The sequence below is a fragment of the Limanda limanda genome, chromosome 2, assembly GCF_963576545.1.
Source record: "Limanda limanda chromosome 2, fLimLim1.1, whole genome shotgun sequence".
NCBI classification, from domain to species: domain Eukaryota; kingdom Metazoa; phylum Chordata; class Actinopteri; order Pleuronectiformes; family Pleuronectidae; genus Limanda; species Limanda limanda.
Window position 1 is genome coordinate 7,382,335 of NC_083637.1, and position 19,384 is coordinate 7,401,718.

At 42.6% G+C, this 19,384-nt stretch overlaps 2 protein-coding genes across 2 annotated transcripts; one reads left to right on the forward strand and one right to left on the reverse strand.

Annotated features, from left to right (window-relative positions):
- The first annotated feature begins 535 nt into the window (after window positions 1-535).
- smcr8b (Smith-Magenis syndrome chromosome region, candidate 8b) lies at window positions 536-11,529 on the forward strand. The gene is made up of 7 exons (XM_061090937.1): window positions 536-719; window positions 822-1,198; window positions 2,613-3,025; window positions 4,298-5,034; window positions 6,369-6,809; window positions 7,841-8,333; window positions 9,290-11,529. Exons 2-7 carry the CDS (start codon window positions 1,013-1,015, stop codon window positions 9,723-9,725), a joined length of 2,706 nt encoding a protein of 901 aa, XP_060946920.1. The 5' UTR covers window positions 536-719; window positions 822-1,012; the 3' UTR covers window positions 9,726-11,529.
- zgc:112980 (uncharacterized protein LOC503706 homolog) lies at window positions 10,713-19,283 on the reverse strand. The gene is made up of 20 exons (XM_061090938.1): window positions 19,217-19,283; window positions 18,110-18,245; window positions 17,920-18,028; window positions 17,727-17,820; window positions 16,482-16,632; window positions 16,250-16,367; window positions 16,008-16,133; window positions 15,834-15,896; window positions 15,578-15,700; window positions 15,262-15,417; window positions 14,992-15,045; window positions 14,333-14,559; window positions 14,149-14,228; window positions 13,553-13,642; window positions 13,373-13,450; window positions 13,176-13,280; window positions 12,519-12,624; window positions 12,169-12,242; window positions 11,870-11,924; window positions 10,713-11,105 (listed from the first exon to the last, which is right to left on the reverse strand). The coding sequence occupies exons 2-19, from the start codon at window positions 18,234-18,236 to the stop codon at window positions 11,886-11,888; spliced, it is 1,920 nt and encodes a 639-aa protein (XP_060946921.1). The 5' UTR covers window positions 18,237-18,245; window positions 19,217-19,283; the 3' UTR covers window positions 10,713-11,105; window positions 11,870-11,885.
- Window positions 19,284-19,384: the final 101 nt, after the last annotated feature.

Below are 19,384 nucleotides of genomic sequence, written 5' to 3' on the forward strand. Positions count from 1 at the left end.
CCCCCAAGGCCCTCCTGTCATGGGTGGCTGTTGTATCACACGGTGGAGGGGGGGGGTCGGGGGTGTCACTGAAGCTTTTGCTGCCTCAAGTTGCACTGGGCTTCTCAACTTGCCTGTGCAGAAGAGTTCAGAGGAGGGGGGGACTTTAAAGGGATAGTTCACCCGAAAATATGAATTCACTCATCTACTCACCACTATGCCGATGGTGAGTAGATAATGAGTGAATTGTCATTTCTGGGTGAACTATTTCTGTAAGAAGATATTTAGAAGAAGATGCTAAATTTGTCTTATAAACATGTTATAGGTTTGAGGTTATAGTCTTCCTCACTGTGTTCACACAATACAAATGAATCACATAGTTTTACTGCCCAGCCTTCAGTAATATTATTATTAGTAATAACTTTAACTACTAAACTGCAATTTGAGAGTATTAACAGCGGATATCCCATAATTACAGAGGTTTTACTTTGAAAGTGCTGAGCAGAAGTCCAGATTAACTACAGCTTGTTTTGTGCGGAGACGCCGCCCGGGCGGGCGGGTACCGGCCCCGGCGTGTCACATGGCTGAATCCGGGTGACGAGGGTTCACTTCTTGGGTGAAACACAACCGAGACCTGGGTGAATGTGGAAGCTGGATCGTGGAGGAAGAGGAAGAGAAACCCGGAGACACCGTGTGACTGAGGCACCTCTCCCCGCAGGAGGAGCTCACTTCCCCGCCAGGTTCTCCCCGAACGCGACGCTGGTTAACGGGACTTTTTGTTGTTGTTGTTGTTGTTGACAGGAAAGTTTAGAATAAGTTTTTTCAACATGAGGCAACTTCAGGATCCGTGAGGTTTAAGACGTGTGTAACTGCCCGGTTGTTGTGACCGGTTCTGATCCGCTGAAGGCCGGGGGACACCGGGACCTGCTGCCCGGGCCAGCCCTCCTGTTTCCCGGCTGTGATCCTCCATGGGTCGACCCTCCTCCTCCACCTCCTCCTCCTCCTCCACCACCTCCTCCGGCCTGTGTGGAAGATGATCGGGTCACCGGACCTCCTGGCCTTCACCAGCTCCGGGGGCTTCGGGGACGGGGACGAGGACCAGGGGTCTGCGGGCCCGCCGGAGGAGCTCTCCGTCCCGCTGCTGCCTCCCTCGTCCCCCTGGAGCTGCTCGGCCCTCTTCCACAGGGACTTCATCCTGGTGGCCGAGTTCTCCGAGCAGGTGGGTCTGTCTGTAGATTCAAGATTCAAGATTCAAGAGTTTATTATCAAATGCACAACAATAAAATTAAGCAGTCACTGGCAATGAAATGCTTGAGTCACAGGCTCTCTTCTAGCAATGCTCAAGTAATTACAACCCCCAAAAAATGGAATAGAATAGTATAAAATAGAATATCAAGTATAAAATAGAATACTGCGTCTGTGTTTATAATCCTAAATGATGTCTTTCAATGACGTTTTAAATGTCCATGTTGCTTTATTACACAAGTTCAATGTAAAGGGTCAAATTAAATGTGAATAAATCAAATTACTTGGCAGTGATTTGATTAAATGAAGTTAAAGTCATACTTGTGTGTGTGTCATGTGTATATATTTTTGTACAAGTGTAATTTGATTTAATCAAATCACTCACTACTTATTTGATTCATTCACCAGCTCAACATTTAACCTGAATCTTTATATTGAACTTGTGTAATAACATTTTTATGTCTCATTAAAATACACATTATTTCCCCCCTGTGAATATGTTTTTCTGGTAGTTTTACTCTTGTTGAGTCAAGATTCACGAGACAACCTGTGATTTGTGAATATGGGTTATACTAATATCATTTTTATTGAAATACATAAATACATACATCATTTTGAGTGTATAAGTATTTAGAAGTATCAATACAACTATGTTAAAAACTAAATTGAAGGTAAAAATCCTTCAATAAAAGTATAATTAGTAAAATGCACTTGGAGTAAAAGTTTATTGAACCTGTTGGACACAGTTTTTAACTTTCAGATGGTGAATCGAGGTGAATCTAAAATTCAGCTAATTTTCATCCTCAATTTAAGTTTCCAATCTCACCTTATTTTACCAGCTGTTCTTGTTAAAATTGATTAATTTGCCTTAAAATTTCAACAGCAAGGGAAATAAAAGTGCTTTACATTGGATATATAATATATAACTAGATCGGCCCAACAGTATCCTTATATAACCATGTTTAAATTCAATAGATCTATATTTTCGGCGGATCCTCACCAAAATTGCACACACTCATAAATATAATACATATTTTTAAAATACATCCATGAATTATCCTCTGAGAAATCAATGAAAATGTAGAAAAACTCTTCTCACAAAGCTAAAGAAAGTGAAAAGAAACTTCCTGGATCTGAACAAACATTAACCCCATCCCTCTTCAAAGTTTCATCTGTATAGTTTTCATGTGATCCTGCAAACAAACAAACAGACAAACTCATAAGCTCCTTGGCTGAGGTTATAATATATTATAATATGTGTATAAATAAAATAATACTATTAATATACAGCTATGTCAGATTGTAAAAGCAACATAAGAAGCATTTACAAAGGAGTTAAGAGTTAAATAGAGGATTCAAGATGAATATAACCTCTTCTTTGTGTTCAGGTGGGTCCGAAGCCTGTGCTGACGATCCCGGACGACCCCAGAGTCATCGGCTCCTTCGACCTCAACCACTTCTCCGTCCGCATCATGTCGGTGGACTATCAGGCGTCCGGGCCCGTCCACGCCTCCCACACCTCCCCCGGCCCCCGCCTCAACTTCAGCGAGGACTCCGAGGTGATCCTGGGAGACTCGGCCGAGGACGCCTTTGCGTACGTCCACCACCTGACCCTGTACGACCTGGAGGCCCGGGGCATGGTGCGGCCCTTCTGCATGGCCTACGTGTGCTCCGACCTGGCCAAGCTGATGGAGAACTTCGCCGAACTGTCCTCGTGCTTCTCCCGGGCGTCTGACAGCCTCAAGACAGGGAACAGGCAGGCGTTCTCCATGGAGCTGCAGAGGAAGCTACAGGAGCTCGAGTAAGATCGGAAAGGAAACTCACACGGCTGATGTTATTTATTGCAAATGTCTGGAAACTAGACAATCACACTGTAACCTAGGGATGGGGGGAAAAATCGATTCAGTTACAAAATCGCGATTCTTGTGAATTTTAAATCGCCATGCTGTCTCCTAAATCGTTTTTTTTTTTTTAAAACATATTTATTGGTTTATACCGGGGGGATATATGGGGGGAGCAACATCACCCCAGAGCATGTTGACCAGCTCTTGTTTTTGCACAAGAATCTAAACATACCCAAGCACTAGCATTGCATCGCCTACATGCAAACAACGATAGCCTACTTTTTGTTCATTTCAAAGGTTATATTTTAAGTAAACTTTTATTCATTATATTTAATTTACCTTTTATTTATTGTTTAAAAGTAGCCTAAGTGGCATACATTTCTTAATCTGTCAGTTTGTGTGCAGTTGACAGGGGCTATACAATAATAGGGCACATTTTTATTTATTTTCTCTATTGGCTGCCCGGCAGTCATTAAGTTAATGTTAATATTTGAAATAAAACTGGTAAAGCTCTAAGTGAATTTGACTGTGTTGTATTTGAAGGTATGATTCAACATTTTTCCATGGTCCAGTATTTAAAAAAAAAAAAAAAAAAAAGAAATCCCAGGAAATCGTAATATTTAATCGCATCGCCACCTAAGTATCGTGATAGTATCGTATCGGGAGGTCCCTGCCGATTCCCGTTCCTACTGTATCCCCTTATTGCCTGAATTAATTTCCAATATATAAAAAAAATATTATTTGTGTTTTTGGCTGTCATACAGATGCTAAATTAAGTGGAGATTGTTGATTTCAATATAGCATATACAATAGATATAAAATTTAGGTATGATGCAAATTAGCGACATTAGGCATAATGGGGCATAACCGTAATTTGACAAATTTTCCAGTCTCTGGTATGTAGATTATTATACTGATGCTGCTTTTGCTTGAAATTGAATAACAACATATGTTTCTGTACAATCATTGCTGTTCCATCATCACAGTATTTCAAAAACAGCTTCATATTTCAAAATAACTTTGCTGCACAGTACCAAGGGGCTACTATGTATTTTCCACTCCGACCACTAGATGGAAGCAGAGTACTTCCAACACCTTCATGGTATGTGTAGCATTTGCACCATCAAGCATTAGTGGGGTAAAAAGACCGGAATGGGGTTTGAGGCAAATTCGCGACATTCGTCTACAAAGGGTTAAGACTGTTGACTAATTGAATCTCTCTGCTTCAGGTACGTGAGGCTGACGCTGCTTCAGGAGACCAAACACCTGTCGACCGTCAACGGCTTCACAGAAGACGCCGGACGAGCCGCTGACCTGGAATCTGTGGAGCGTTCCATCTTAACCCACAGAGACCTCCTCCGCCAGGTCACCTCCTACCCAAACAGGAAGCTGAAACAACCTGACTTCCTGCCCTACGACCCCGCCGACTCCCTCACTGATCCCACTGCCCTGCTGCCCACTGAGCGGCCCCCCCCCAGGCCTACCCCCCCCAAGTCGGAGCACAGCCTGAAGCCCCTGCAGGAGCTCTGCAACGACTACTTCCTGTCCCTGACGAAGGAGCAGCTGGCGGACACGGAGCGCCGCCTCCGGGGCGACAGGAGCGTCCTGCGAACCGTCCGGGTCTCGCGTGCGTTGTCCAGGAGGCTCGCGCTCACCAACTTCCTGTTTGACTCCTGGAGCACGGAGAACGAGGAGGAGGAGGAGGAGGAGAAGGAGGTGGAGGAGCTGCCGCGGGCGAGTCAGAGCGGCGTCATGACGACCAGCTCCGAACCCATGAGCCTGGAGTCCTTCTACTCCTGCGTGGAGGAGATCCCCATCAAGCTGGAGGCCGGAGGGACGCTGACCTCCGACCCCGGCGTTGTCATGGAGATGGCAGGAAGCGTGAGCAGCAGCGACAGCATCGAAGTGCTCGGCACCGAGAAATCGTACCGGACGCAGCACGACGTGGATGGATCCGACAGCAGAGGTTCGTCCGCTGACAGATTCAGATCAGTCAGCTGCTTGAATTATTCATCAAACACACAAAAACAAACATCAACAATAAAACATCCACTTCTTAAAGGGACTCTTACCTTTGTTGCATTTGAGAATTACAGCACATTCAAATCATCCCGCCTTCCTCCAATGCCCCACCCCCTCGTTCCCATCCGCGGTGTTTTTTTGAAGAAACTTTATTTACAAGCAGACTTACAAGCTACTGCCTCCGCGCACGCACGTGAGTTTTTGTTTACCAAAGCAATGGATTCGGTAAGTTATATACATATACATTCACATATGATGACGCGGGCCCGAATGCGCCACAAGAAGCAGACGGAAAACCTGCATGTCCATGCAGCAAACAGACAGGTCTGTCGGCCAATAAGGTCCTTCGGCCCGAAGAATTTTATTGGTTGAAGTTTTCACTAAATATTATGAGAGTGAAATAATTGTTTTTTTTTACTCCTGGTGGGTCTGTCTTGCATTTTAGAGTGTCATTACCTTATTAATACCAATTTAACCTTATCCAAAAAAAGTGTAAAAATGCAACAAAGGTAAGAGTCCCTTTAAATCTGATACAAATTTATAATTTATATTTCTGGATTCTGGAAGCATTGAGAAAGTCACTCAGTGGAGCACATGGCTTCGCCGAGGTCCATCAGTCTCCTTTAAATTCAATCAAGCCACATTTGCACTTACTCATATATCAGTAATAACAAAAAGTGCAATAACAAAACTAGAAACTAGAAAAGGGAACTAGAAACACTTGTTTCCTCCAACAGTCCCTTTCTGAAACCATATTTAAATCTGCATTAATATCACTTCCCCATTTATGTCAATTTTACTTTATAAATCCTTTGGTAAATGGTGACAATGTTAAATAAAGTGAAAACAAATGCCTCAATTTGCCCGTTTGTCTGGACCCACGTCAAAGTTTGAATGGATTCTTTCCACCAAGTTTCATGGAAATCCGTTCACTAGTTTTTGTGTATTGCTTCTGACAAACAAACAAACAAGACAACAGGGGAGAGAAAATAACTTTGAAGTGTTCACCTACAGATTTAATAACTTATAAACTGTCTTTTATTATTAGAAATGCTGAATATTTACTGGGTCCAGTTTCTAAAATGTTACATTTCTTTGACTTTAATGTTTTTTATCATAGTTTTGGTGAATCTTTTTGTTTTGTTCAAACTAAACATTCAATTTTGTAGTTCTAATCTGACTCTAAATGATCAACTGATTAATATAAATGAATCTAAAGATAATATTCCGGTGTTATGCCTCCAGCAGAAGCAGCTGACAGTTTCCTCTCCTCAGCAGAACCCCCGGTCATGCTGATGGACCCCCCCCTCAGAAGGGTCCCGCTCGACACCGGCGCCAGACGTGTGCGGGCGTACGCCAGACGAGCCAACAGCGAGGACAGCATCGAGGTCCTGAGCACCACCGAGTCCATCTTCCCCGATGACCTCACCGCCATCACAGAGGAGGAGGCGGAGCAGCAGCCTCCGAGCAACGGCTTTGAGGAGGAAGAGGAGGAGGAGGAGGAGAAGCTGACAGGGCGCAGACCTGAGGAGAAGATCCTGAATGTGACCCGTGAGGGACGTGAACATGGAAACAATCAGTTCGCTCAGAGAGAGGAAGGTGATGAAGACGAGCCTCTAACTGTCGGTGATGGCGTGGAGGTCAGAGAGGAGCCGGTGGAGAGCTGGAAGAAGAATCAAGAGCACGAGAGTCCTGAGAAAACGTCCAACATCCTGCAAGGTAATGAAAACATCTGATACAGTTTCATTAATAAAGTGTCATCTTAAACTTTTATGGGTTAAAATAATAATCGACTCAGACTAGACAGATCTTTTGTGTGAAGACCTTGACATTTTCAGATATTGATCCTGTTCCTGCTGGTTAATAAGCCATTTTTTCACAATGTGCAATACGTATTTCAGCCTCTAGGGGTTTCCCAATCAAAACAATAACAGAAGACTTAGTTTGGGCAGCATAGGATCATTTCCTGTCTTGTTATCTTCTCGGGTCGCTCGGTTCACTTGTGCGTAGAACCTCCAGTTGAGTTCTTGGTCGACCCCGGGGGTCTCCTCTGGGTTGGACGTTCCCAGTAAACCTCCAACGAGGAGGAGGAGGAGGAGGAGGAGGAGGAGGCGGCAGCATACATCATAGTGTGGCTGTTGTTTTACATTGATAATAACAGGATTCCTCTATATCTTGTTGCATTTATACTAGGGCTGGGCAAGTTAACTCGTTTCAATCGAGTTAACTCAAGTGATGAGTTAACTCGATTAATTATTTTATCTCGCATAAACTCAGGTTTGATTATATATTGTTTTATTGAGCTTTAACTTTGTATTTGCTTTGATAACATTGTTAAGTTGAGATTTATACTGAATATTTTATTTAACTGCTATTGTATTAAATGGTGATGTTAAAAGTGTTTGCACAACAAATGTTATGGCACTTTCATTCATATGGCAGAACATTGAAAATAAAATTGCGCTATACACTACTTTTTAATTCATTATTGGATTTTGCGTATACAAATGCGATTAATCGTGATTAATCAGGGAAATCATGCGATTAATCCGATTAAAACTTTTAATCGTTGCCCAGCCCTAATTTATACTAAAAAGAGATTTTCATGAGAGTTTATATGAGTTTTTAACGGCGAGTGCACGATAAAACAATTTAGTTTTACTGTAATTTGACTCAGTTTGATTTGAAAGATGCCAGAGGACACAGCTCCAGTGTTAACATGAGATAACAAAACACTTTTCACCTCACAGTCCATGAAGCAGTGGAGCCGATGTCCAACTCGTCCAAAGCCCATCAGATGGTCCAGTGGATGGACCTCCTTGTGAACTATGCCCCCCCCGTGGCCCCGGAGGAGGCTGACCACTGGTCCCCCCCCCGCGCTCCCCTCCGGGTGCCGAGCATCGACGAGGCGTCAGACTGCGCCAGCTTCACGGGCTCCTCGGACCCCCCCTCCCCCACCCAGAACACCCACATCAACCCGCGCTCCGACAAGAGGAGGAGGAAGGCCGGCCTCCGAGCCCTGAGGTTCGTCAAGCACAACTCCTTCTCCCAGCACGCCGTGTTCTGCCTCCTGAGCGGCCGGCCGCTGGTCGTCATCGGGGGGGACGAGAGCCTGGTGAGGAAGCTGGTGGACGCTCTGAGTCTCTTCCTGCCGGCGCCCGACAGGAACGCTGTGGCGCCGTGTCTGACCACGCCCCTTCAACTGACCGACCTGCTCACCTGGAGACTGATCGGGATACACAGGTACCACAGCACACACCCGACGCTCACTGGACAATCCTTCAGTATCTGTACGTGAATCAACGGTTCTCCTAAACAGATCCACTGGACATTTCATGGACTGTCACAGTTGTCCCATAAGATTAGATCATAGCCGCTGCTGACCGTTCACTTACATAAACATAGGGCCCAGGATCAGCCTTTGGTAAAGTGGCATTTAGCACCAAACCCCCAAGTTAGCTTGAGAACATTTACATTAGAACCATATATTCTCACCCAGATGTCAGATTTATTTATCGGTTTAACAGGAAAAACACACTCAATAATTATCAGTGTTAATAGAGCAGTTAGCCTGAAGACTTCTTCTTATTAGTCATCCGAAAGTTCTGAATGTCATTGTTTCAAGACCCATCAGTGTTTTACTGTCTGATTCTGCCTGCTCCTACAGACAAGTTTATACAAGATAGATCACAAACACTTTTTATTGCACAGATTTTTTTATATAGAGTCTAAGGTGCAAAGTAATTTACCTGTGATTATCTGACCTGGTTTATCTGCACTGAAGATGTTATAGTCCGTATTTTCGTTCACATGTGTAGTTTATATATAAGTTTCTTCCCTACATTGTATTGTCGGCTATTTCAGAAGTTTACAACTTTTCAAAAATAAAAGTTCTGTAATTCAGCTCAATATAAAGCACAGCAGCAACAAAACCAAAGTTGTGCTTTTACTTTGAAGACAACTTGCTAAAAAATGACTTTTTGCCGTTTTGACTGAGGTATTGTTGATGTGACAAATGTTTGAAATAACAGGAAAGCAGTTGCAGTGAATCTTCAGATGACAGTCAGGAGTTTCAATGAGAGGATAGAACTGAAATTGACACACAGCCACAAGAACAAAATAAACAATTTCAGCTTCAAAGTTGCCTTTAATACGCGATCAGCCTTTAAACGTGTGCTCCTCCTTCTCCTCTGCACCAGATCTCCCTCCAGCTCCTCCTCCAGCATCATCCACTCCCTGAGCCGCTACAGTCGTTACCTGGCTCTGCTGGACGTGGACCAGAGGACGCTGCGCTGTCCGCCCTACTCCGGCTCCCTCATCAGCAGGATGGCCGATCCTCACAGTGGCATCAGCCGCGGCGTCACCTACCTGCTGCACCTGGAGAGCTGCCTGACCGCGCTGGTGAACCAGGCTCTGCTGCACACGTTCCGTCCTGCGTCACGCCGTCCGAACGCCACGGGGGGGACGCACGGCACCGGGGGAAAAGACGGAGGACTGTGCAGCAGTGAGCACGATGTGAGAGTGATGAACTTCCTGTCCGAGCTCATCAAGCAGCGGCACGCGGGACGCGGACCCCCGGTTTTAAGATTCTCTTACAGCGCGGTGCAGCTTCACAGGAACACGTACACAACATGAAATCCACCGACTCCGGAGAACCCCCCCCCCAGACTAAATGCACTGATTTCTGTGTAATCGGATCTGATGCTGAAGGTTTCACATCATCTGACACTGTGAACACGTGAAGACAAAACAATCACACGTGTGTTGACATGACTCCTGCTCCATCATGGATCTGTTTACTGTACATCGTAGTGTCTCTCACTACACGCTGGCAGCTTCCACATCTCCAGCACACGAAGGTTTTATGTTTTATTGAAGTGTGTTTTTAAAAATGTAGGTTTAACATGTGAACTGACAATTGAGCCACGTATGTGCACTGTGCAATTTTTAAACCAGGAACTATCTGAAGGCAGATTCACACGGAGACTGGTAGATGATTGATATCTGTACGTTCAGTATTGAAACGGTCGAGCCGCAGTTTGATAAGAGCTGAAACTTTGAGTTTGATTCTGTTTATAATGATGGACGACATATCTGCACTTCCTCTTGTATCCAGAAAGGAAGCGTCCCATAAGCTGAGTCAGTCTCAGCTGTCAAATGTCAATCAACAATGATTTAACGTTTACTTTGACTTCTCAGTTTGTTTATACTGCAGCTATCCACTAGGGGGCAATCATGAACATTGGCTTAATTTTCGTCTTTTCGAGTCGTCCATCTTTAAACAGTTTATGGTTCAACGCAGTGGTGGTAGAAATATTTGGAAAATCAGTGCAATATAAATTACTCTAAGTTAAATTAAATGATCTCTTATTTCTGAAATATTCAGGTCCTCAGTTAATCAATTTGCAGTTTGGAGAATTTTACTTTTAATTTGAAATTCTGATTTGTTCCAAGTGATGAAAAGTAAGGATATTTATTCCGATACTGAACTTCTGTGTAGACACAAGCTTGAGCTGATTTTAACATGTTTTTATATTCCCTGAAAATATATCACATCATTTTTTACACTGGAATTTCAAAATGTTAAACAATAACCCAGAGACAGAATTCTTCTTCTCTTTGACTCAAGTGTTTCATAAAGCGGTTTTTTTTATTTACAGTTACATAAATGTCTCAATAAAATAGTGAATATCTAAAAGTATTTCCAGAAAGTAAACATTATTCAGTTAAAATAAAACAAAATCCCACAGAGCAGAATTAAACTTTTTTTTTATCCTGTTCAGATCAGACTGGAAAGTAGATTATTAAAGAATAAAGTAGAATATAGTGTCTCTGAGGTGTTAATAATGTTACAACAGTGGAGATATTATTCTCTTCATTATGCCGACACTAACTGGTCTGTTCAGGTTTATTCTGTGTGATGTGTAAATCTCTCAGTGCTCGACTCAGTGGCGAAGGCTTTGCAGTAACCGTGGCGATTCCATGATGTTGAGGCGTAGTGATGTGCAGGTCAATCTGCGAAGACAAAGCAAATATTTATGTAATAATATATTGATGTGAGATGATTCACACTGAAGGGGGGGGTATATTAAGACACATCCACCCAGAAAGTATTTTTAAACCCTCAATCAATTCTAGTGCTGAAGGATTAACTGACTAATTGAAGGTATTTATTAAAGAAGTGATGTTTCTGATGCAGTATTTGAACCTGATTGATTGTATCTGCACCGACACCAATTAAACAGATCACACACCAGCTGGACTCGATCAAAAGCTTTAAAATATAATCGAATTTCTTGACTGCCACTGCTGTGAGAGATCACACTGACCTTTAAGTGTCTCTCTAAGTGTGATCGTACAAAGCTTCAAGAACTACTTCACTTTAAGCTGCAACTCGTGATTATTCTCAAGGACAGTTAATCTGATGGTTATTTTCTAAAAGAACCCAAAAACATTGAGTCTGCTGTCATTGTTTTATTAATAAAATTGTTTAATGAGTCCTTTTTTAAATGGAATAATTAGAGCTTTAATCTTCAACCACCAAATTCTAATCAGTTCATCTTAAAGTCCTGAACTCTAATGGACGACAACCCATAATATATAATACTTCCAGCCACTGGGTGCCGCTGGTGTGGAGGCATAAAATAAAAAACTCCACAGGATGCCTCGATATACAGTCTGATTCAAAACATATATACATCATCCTCCAGTAAAATAAAGAAACATAATTTCTTTAAACAAACCAAACTAGAGGAATGAGCAGCTGATGAGGGACTTACAGCTAACACTGGGCCTTCACTTGGGAGGAGAAGAGATTAACTGCTGCTGGGCTGCCTGCAGGACAAACACACAGACACAGAGTTAAAGATCAGAGCCACCGCAGGTCCGATCCACGGTAAAGGATCAGCCCATGTGACTGCAACTTACAGTAGGTGCTGATCACCACCACACCAGGAGAGGACATGGAGGGGAAAAAGGCGACAGATCAGAGCTTAACACCTCTTAAAATCCACCTTAAAAAAGGGAAATGAAAAACTCTACAGCTGGAAGTTTGTGGTTTGAAATGAATAAGACTCACTGGTCCCAGTTCCTCTGCTGAAGAAGACAGAGTGGGTATGATAGAGCGGAGAAAGGGATATGAACTAGCCGCATCTGTCAGAAACAGAAACAAAGAGTTGGTTTGTTAAGCAGCTGTTTTCATCTCAGAGCAGCTGTTTTCTTGAAAAGCATCACAGGGGATTATATATCCTCATCAGGTAATTAGGTCACTTTTTTAATACTTTGTAATAATCACATGTCGCATAATGACAGAATATTTTTTTCTAAATAAGCTGCAGATCATGTCTCTAATGTTATCGCATCAAAACATTATATGATGTAATTTCCTGTGTTTATAGTGATTTCATGGCGACATCATCGCTCTGGTACCTGTGATGTTATCCACTTCCTGTGTGATCTCCTGTGCGAAGGAGTTGAGACGTTCTACGTTGGAGGACAAACTGTCCAACAGCCACCCGAGGGCCCACGTGTTCTCCTGAGAGACAGAAACAATATCTTTTAAATACACCAAACATTTAGAGCTACATTTAGAGCATTCAAAGATACGGCCCGCCAGGGGGTCCAGCTCGGCCCGCCGGATGCAAGGCATACTCTATGCCAGTGATTCTCAAACTGGTGGGGTGCAGAGGCATAACAGGTGGGGCGTGCAACCATTAGGGAAAATGTGAGGCGGAACAAATGTTTTGACGTCCGCATCTCTTTTACGGTGGAACAGTAAACAAATCGTTCTTTCAATGTAGCCATGGGTCAGCAACCCACGGCTATGCAAACTGCTGGATTTAACACAATAGTTCATTCTGATGTTTTTCTCACTGATGTTAAATCACTGCGGTCATAAACAATCAGATCATAAACAATATTTTAAGTTTCAAGTTTACCTCTCAGACAAGAACAGTGCGATAAGTGATAAATCCTGTGATACCATTTATTTCCTTAATTTAAAATGTGAGAAATTGGAAAAATGTTTAATCAGAGAAGTTTTGTCCACAAACAGGATGTGAAGTTGAAGATAGAAAAGTAAAATACCTGGAATGCGTTGAGAACAGGGAGAGCTGGAGTCAGAGCAGCACTGAGGATTCTACACCCTAACGCTCCTGTAACCAGCAGTAACAAGGCCTGATCTGGGTAAACCTGACAAAAGAAAAAATACACATTTACAAACAGTTAATTACCCCTTGTTAGAATACTCACGTGTAACATCTACACACAAACAGACACCTCACCTCCTGAAAGAAACGTGGGATCTGTATATTTGACCCGGGCGGCTTCAGCAGTATCGAATTCACAACATCCTTTGCTTCCTGAAGTAAATTGACAGTCAGAACAAAACTAGTATAAATAAATGGAAAAGGAATTCACTGTTTTTTTCATAATAAATTTGTAAAAGAGCCAGAAATGCCTACGTGTAGAAACTGTGGGTTCGGGGCTTGAAGAGCAGTGACTGTCCCACGGGGGGTGTTGACCAGTGAGAGTAAACGGGTCCAACACTGAGACTGAATCAGGAAATACATCAGACAAAAAGGTCACATATCGGGAAATGCTCACGAAGGCAAAGTTAATTCAACTGCAGTAGCAGCGTTCCCACACAAGGGGGAACTCAAGTGCCCTCAAAGACAAATCCAAACCATTCACTATCACAACAAGTACACAAAACTGCAAATGCAAATCGCATCAAATGGCTAAAACACATCTAGGTCATTAGACGTCAACATAAAGATGTATTTTCAGGTCAAAATCTACTCAATAGTTTTCCACACAACTCGGTGGAAGAATGAAAAACATTACATTTCTGTGCATAGAGAAAAAACATTTTCTCTTTGAAAGCTACACAAGTTTGGACACGTCTCTCCAAGTCTCTCAAGTTTGACAAGAAGCCTCACATTGGATTTTTTCCAAGCAATAAAAAGTTGAAGTTCTGTTGTTTTACAGTAAAAACGGAGATTTGCATCTAGGACAATTGGATTTTTGTTAAAAAGCTCAAACTGAACCGTGGACTCACATCAGCGTAGACAGCCGAGCAGCAGCTCTGAACCCGCAGAGCAAACTTCACCAGCTCAGCACGCTTCAGTGCAACAGCACCTGAAGAGACAGGAGGGAGTTTGACTTCATCTCCTTCAACATATACCCTCAGATTTGTGTTTTAGCGTTAAAAAGAATGATGCTGTCATGGCGCTCAGTCTGACCTTTAATTGGCTCCCATGTGACATGAGGTTGGCAGAGCTCTGTCATGTGACGGACCGCCCGCTTCGGTGCAATCGCCCTTTCGAAGATGAGGAGATAAAAGAGGAAGATGTCCGGCGTGAAGCTCGAGGCGGGAGCGTTCAGTGACGGCACCAAACTGTGGCAGGCCGACAGGAAGTCTCCGTCCATGCACATGAAGTACGGCACGAGGTCGTGAAGCGGCTGGACGCTGTCGGAGACAACGTGACGTTACCAATCATGTTTAGATATAAAGATCAAAAGATGGTTAGAACTTAAGTCGTTTATTTTCATGACTATGACCTATTGTTGTTATCAATATGATTGTTTTATTGTTCCAAAACCTAAACATTTATAGATTTAACAGTATTATTATTATTATTTTAATAATTATATATTATCATTGGGTAATAAAACAAACAAATTGTTGCTGGCTCTAATTAGCATTAAAGGAAAATGTCTTCTTATTGTTATGGAATTTAAATTATAAACAGGCAAACAACAATCGGTCAATTATAAAATTAAATTGTATTTACAGAAACTTTTCAGAAACTATTTAAGTTATGATTAAATACAACTTTTAATTCACTGTACAAGAAAATTAGAGGAAAGCAATCGGGGTCCTTTGGTTTTTCACACTCACAGTTTGGAATCATCAGTCTGGACAACTCGTAGGTAGCGACACAACTCTCTGTACCTGCAGACACAACACGGACAAGTTTGGTTTTAAAGGCCAAGTGTGTGTGTGTGTGTGTGTGTGTGTGTGTGTGTGTATGTGTGTGTGTGTGTGTGTGTGTGTGTGTGTGTGTGTGTGTGTGTGTGTGTGTGTGTGTGTGTGTGTGTGTGTGTGTGTGTGTGTGTGTGTGTGTGTGTGTGTGTGTGTGTATGTGTGTGTGTGTGTGTGGAGGAGTACCTGTGCTGTCGCTGCAGCAGCTCCGTTCTCAGTTGAACTACAGGAATCTGTTCAAACAGGACGTCCTTCTTGCCTTTGTCTTTGCGGACGCCCGACACATTCTGTCCCTTCAGCACCGACACCAGCAGGACGTCATCCCAGGGACGAATACACAGGCTGCAGCACACACACACGCGCACACACACACACACACACATACACGCATACACACATAAAGTAATATTAAAAACCTAAAGAGGCTCAAATATGTAACCTTTGGGGAAACATTTAACACAGACACGGCCTATTTGTCTCACCCTAAGATCTGAACACACACCTGTTCTTCATGCTTTTCAGCTCAGCTGGTAAAATTATGTTTTTGTAAAACTCCTGCAGCTTTTGGATGAAATCTGAAGTAAAATCATCCATCACCATCTGTCTCTGCAACGACGCCACGACCCTGAAACAACACGAGCAGACACACAGAGAGAGCAGGTGAATATCCATAGACTGTTTATGAATAGGAGAGATATCACAGCTCTCTAAAAGTGAAGCCAAATCAGCTGGATTGCCCCCTGTGGGCGTGTCCTTACCTCTGCAGTAGCACCACTTTAGCCGTGTAAGCATTGGCCATGGCCGATTGTAAGACGTAAACTCTGGAGAGAATCAGATCAATCACAATCAAATTAGTGCACACAAATTCAAAGTTAGGCAAACCATCAAACTAGAACAGAAAATGCTGTGTGTGTGTGTGTGTGTATGTTTACCCTGAGGATTGATAATGTCTAATAAATTGCTCTGCGGCCCCCAGTCTCAAGATGGCAGCAGCTCTGCTGTTCTGATTGTCTGTTTGGTTGAGGAACGAGGACACAAACTCGTACACGTGCGTGTAACTGCAGAAAATGGAAAATTCACACATTTCTTACATATAACCAGAGTAAGATCATCTGAGGGTGGATAGTTGTAATTTGTCCCTAGATATTTTGAACACATCTGCTGTGTCACTCACTCAAAGATGAAGCCTGGATGGTTTGGAAGGTTCAAACCATATTCTTGAAACCTCACTCCTTTCAGGAAGGTTGCGAACCTTTCAGCGAGCTCTTCCCTGAACCTCTGGAGCAGCGTCTCTGAACAAGAAGAAGACAGATCCAATGGCAGTGAAATGACGTGTAATTAAAAACAATAACAAAGGTTCAGGTTCCCCCAGATGTGAACATCAGTCTCTGTACGTGAGCGAGCACCTGCATGTCGGAGGTGAGCATCTATTTCAGACAAGGTGAGGTTGAAAGGCTTCAGTCCTCCCAGCAGGCCGCTGCTCCGCTGGCTGTTCCAGAAGTCGCTTCTTTTGTGGCTGTTGCAGTGACACACGCCGCTCTGGACCCACAGTACACACTAAAGAACACACAAACACACACACATGACGCAGCAATTTATGACAAATAGGGTTGCAAAGGGGCGAAAAGTTTCCGATAAATTTTCGGAAACTTTCCGGAAACTTTACACGGGAATATTAAGCCTGGGAATTTGGGGAATTTTGAAAAAAAAAAACTATGCAAATTAAACACTGAGCAATACAAACATCATTCAAAACTCTATTTTAAAGATGTTTGGAATGCAGCACACGCTGCACGTTGAGTTTCAACCCTCCACTGTGCATTCTTCCATCACATGCACAGATAACTCCCAGCATCCTTCACTCTACAGCAGGGCTATTGAGGCCTACTGTAGTGTGCAGGACTAGTCAGGTAAGTTTCAATGATATCACTGAAAATATATTAGCATGATTATTGAGGATTGTTCATCTGTTAATCTAGCCTATTTCCATTATAATTTATCTATCAATTGTAAAATATTTTTTTTCAGACTATTCCAATTGTTTGGCTAACTATTTATATCTCTGGCATTGCATTGCAAGGAAAGGCTGTGTACATTTGCAGATACTGTGCAAAGACCTATGTTAAGAATGACACAACGATGCAAAAGCGTATAGTCAAGTGCCCAAAGTTTCCTCAGGGCTCAAATCAGCCTATGACGAAACAAAATGTTTATATTTATGTCTGTATATGACAAGGTAAATACAGTTAGTATAAATTACCCACAACATTTCCAGTTTATTCCCGTTAATTCCTGTTAATTCCCGTATATTCCCGTTAATTCCCATGGAAAGTTTCCAACTTTGAATATTCCCGGAATTTTGCAACCCTAATGACAAAGACATAGAAAAACTAATTTCAGTCACATTTCCTCTGTAGGTTTGCTCCTGTGTTCTCTGTTTTGTTAGCCGTGACTGAATGGGCCAAAGATTCCATGTTAGCTCATGAAAACGCCCCCCCCCCCCTTTCGTTACGTTTATTAAGTTGGTCAAGTCCACCAGTGATGAGTAGAAAGCAACCACATGAAGCAATGTGTCTGTTTTTAAAGTTTTAAAGTCAGTTGGGCTCTGTATAGTATCAATGTTCATCTTGACAGAGCACATCACCACATACCACTGACGCCAGCTTGTCACAGATGTAGCAGAAGCACTGATCACATGACAGCTGGTTACTGGCCACAGGAGAACCGACCTCACAGTCTGTAGCCCTGAGCAGGACAGAAGAGAAGCAGGGTTATCATCGTATACTGTGGGGGGGGGGGGGGGGGTGGCAGTATTTCACGAAGTGTGTTTACCAATTTGCTCACGTGAAAGGATGAATGGCGCAGTCGTAGCGGGCGTGAGGCAGCACCTCGGCTCGGCGGGAGAACGTGACGACCAGGTCTTCGTCCAGAGCAGTTTGCGATAACGCGACATCTGAAAAAGGAGGAGGAGTCTCTGATGAGCATCTTTAAACCTCCGATCTTAACACACGATACAGGTGAACGAAGGTGTTACCATTCTTCTTGATATCCTCCACCTCCACTATGACAACCGAGGCGTCACTGCATGATATGTCGTGGTCTTCATCCTCCTCATCATCACTGAGAATTATTATTACTCCATTGTCCCCCGTTGTACACATCAGAAATGTCTGGGAGCAAACAGGGAAAGGAAAACTTCTTCTAAAGTTATTGTACTCGATTTATCAATATACAAGTTCTCGCTTATCAAACCCTGCATTTTTCATTCCTCAGTAAAGACTTAGAGAGCTGAATGACTGGTTTTCGAGGAGAGCTGCAGTTCCCATTGAAAATGTGTCTGATAAAAGCAGGTTAAGGTTTCTATAGAGCAGATCTTGTACTTTTTTAATCTACCTCAGATTGATTTTGGCACTTTTTGCAACCGATATAAAATGATTTATTGTGTTTAAGGGGCTGTGCTGCCCTGAAGGAGGAAACTGTGGTATATCTAAAATGATTCATGGTCATTTCTGTACTTCCTTGGGACGTCAACAATAAACACAAGTTAATGAGATGAGCCGTTATTGAATAAATAGAAAACACTGACACACAAACATTCAATAGGTTTATCTATAAATGTTTATAGATGATACCAGTTGTATGAATAAGGGCTGGGCGATGAAAATGTTCACAAGAATTAGATATCAAGGATTATCACGATAAAATGTCAAACTTATTGTGTCTTTGAAGTAAGACTGAATAAAGGTTTTGGTTTTGAAGACAAAAATAACTGCCAAACATTAAAAATCTGAGAAAAACCCGTTAAAAAATTCCTAACTGAGCAAAAACAACATGTAAACAAACAGTACTTTGGATTTATTGCTATTACTGCGACAGTTATCGTAACTGCTGTGTTGTCAGGTCCCAAAATGAGACGTGTATTTATTAAATCTGTGTTATTCAGAAACCTTAACTTTTTCACTCGAAACCAAAACACGTTTATAGTGTCCTGACTTCCCGGAAGTTAGCTATTAGCTTCCATCAGGGCAGCGAACACACAGTTAAAAACCCAGAGTCTCACTTCCTGTCATTAAGTCTGGAACCGGAAACTGATTAAAAGTGTGTTAAAATGTTTGTGTTGGTTGTTTATTAGTTTTCTTACCTTTGTTTACTGCCGCGTCACCAAAATAAATGTTTCGCGCCGGGGCTCTTAAATCTGATAGTACCGGAAGTCACAGGTTTTCTTCTTCGTCGACTTTATTAGCAGAGCACCAGCTGTGTTTACTGCCCCCAGCTGGACCGGACTGGAACTTCAGGTAAAATATGAAGG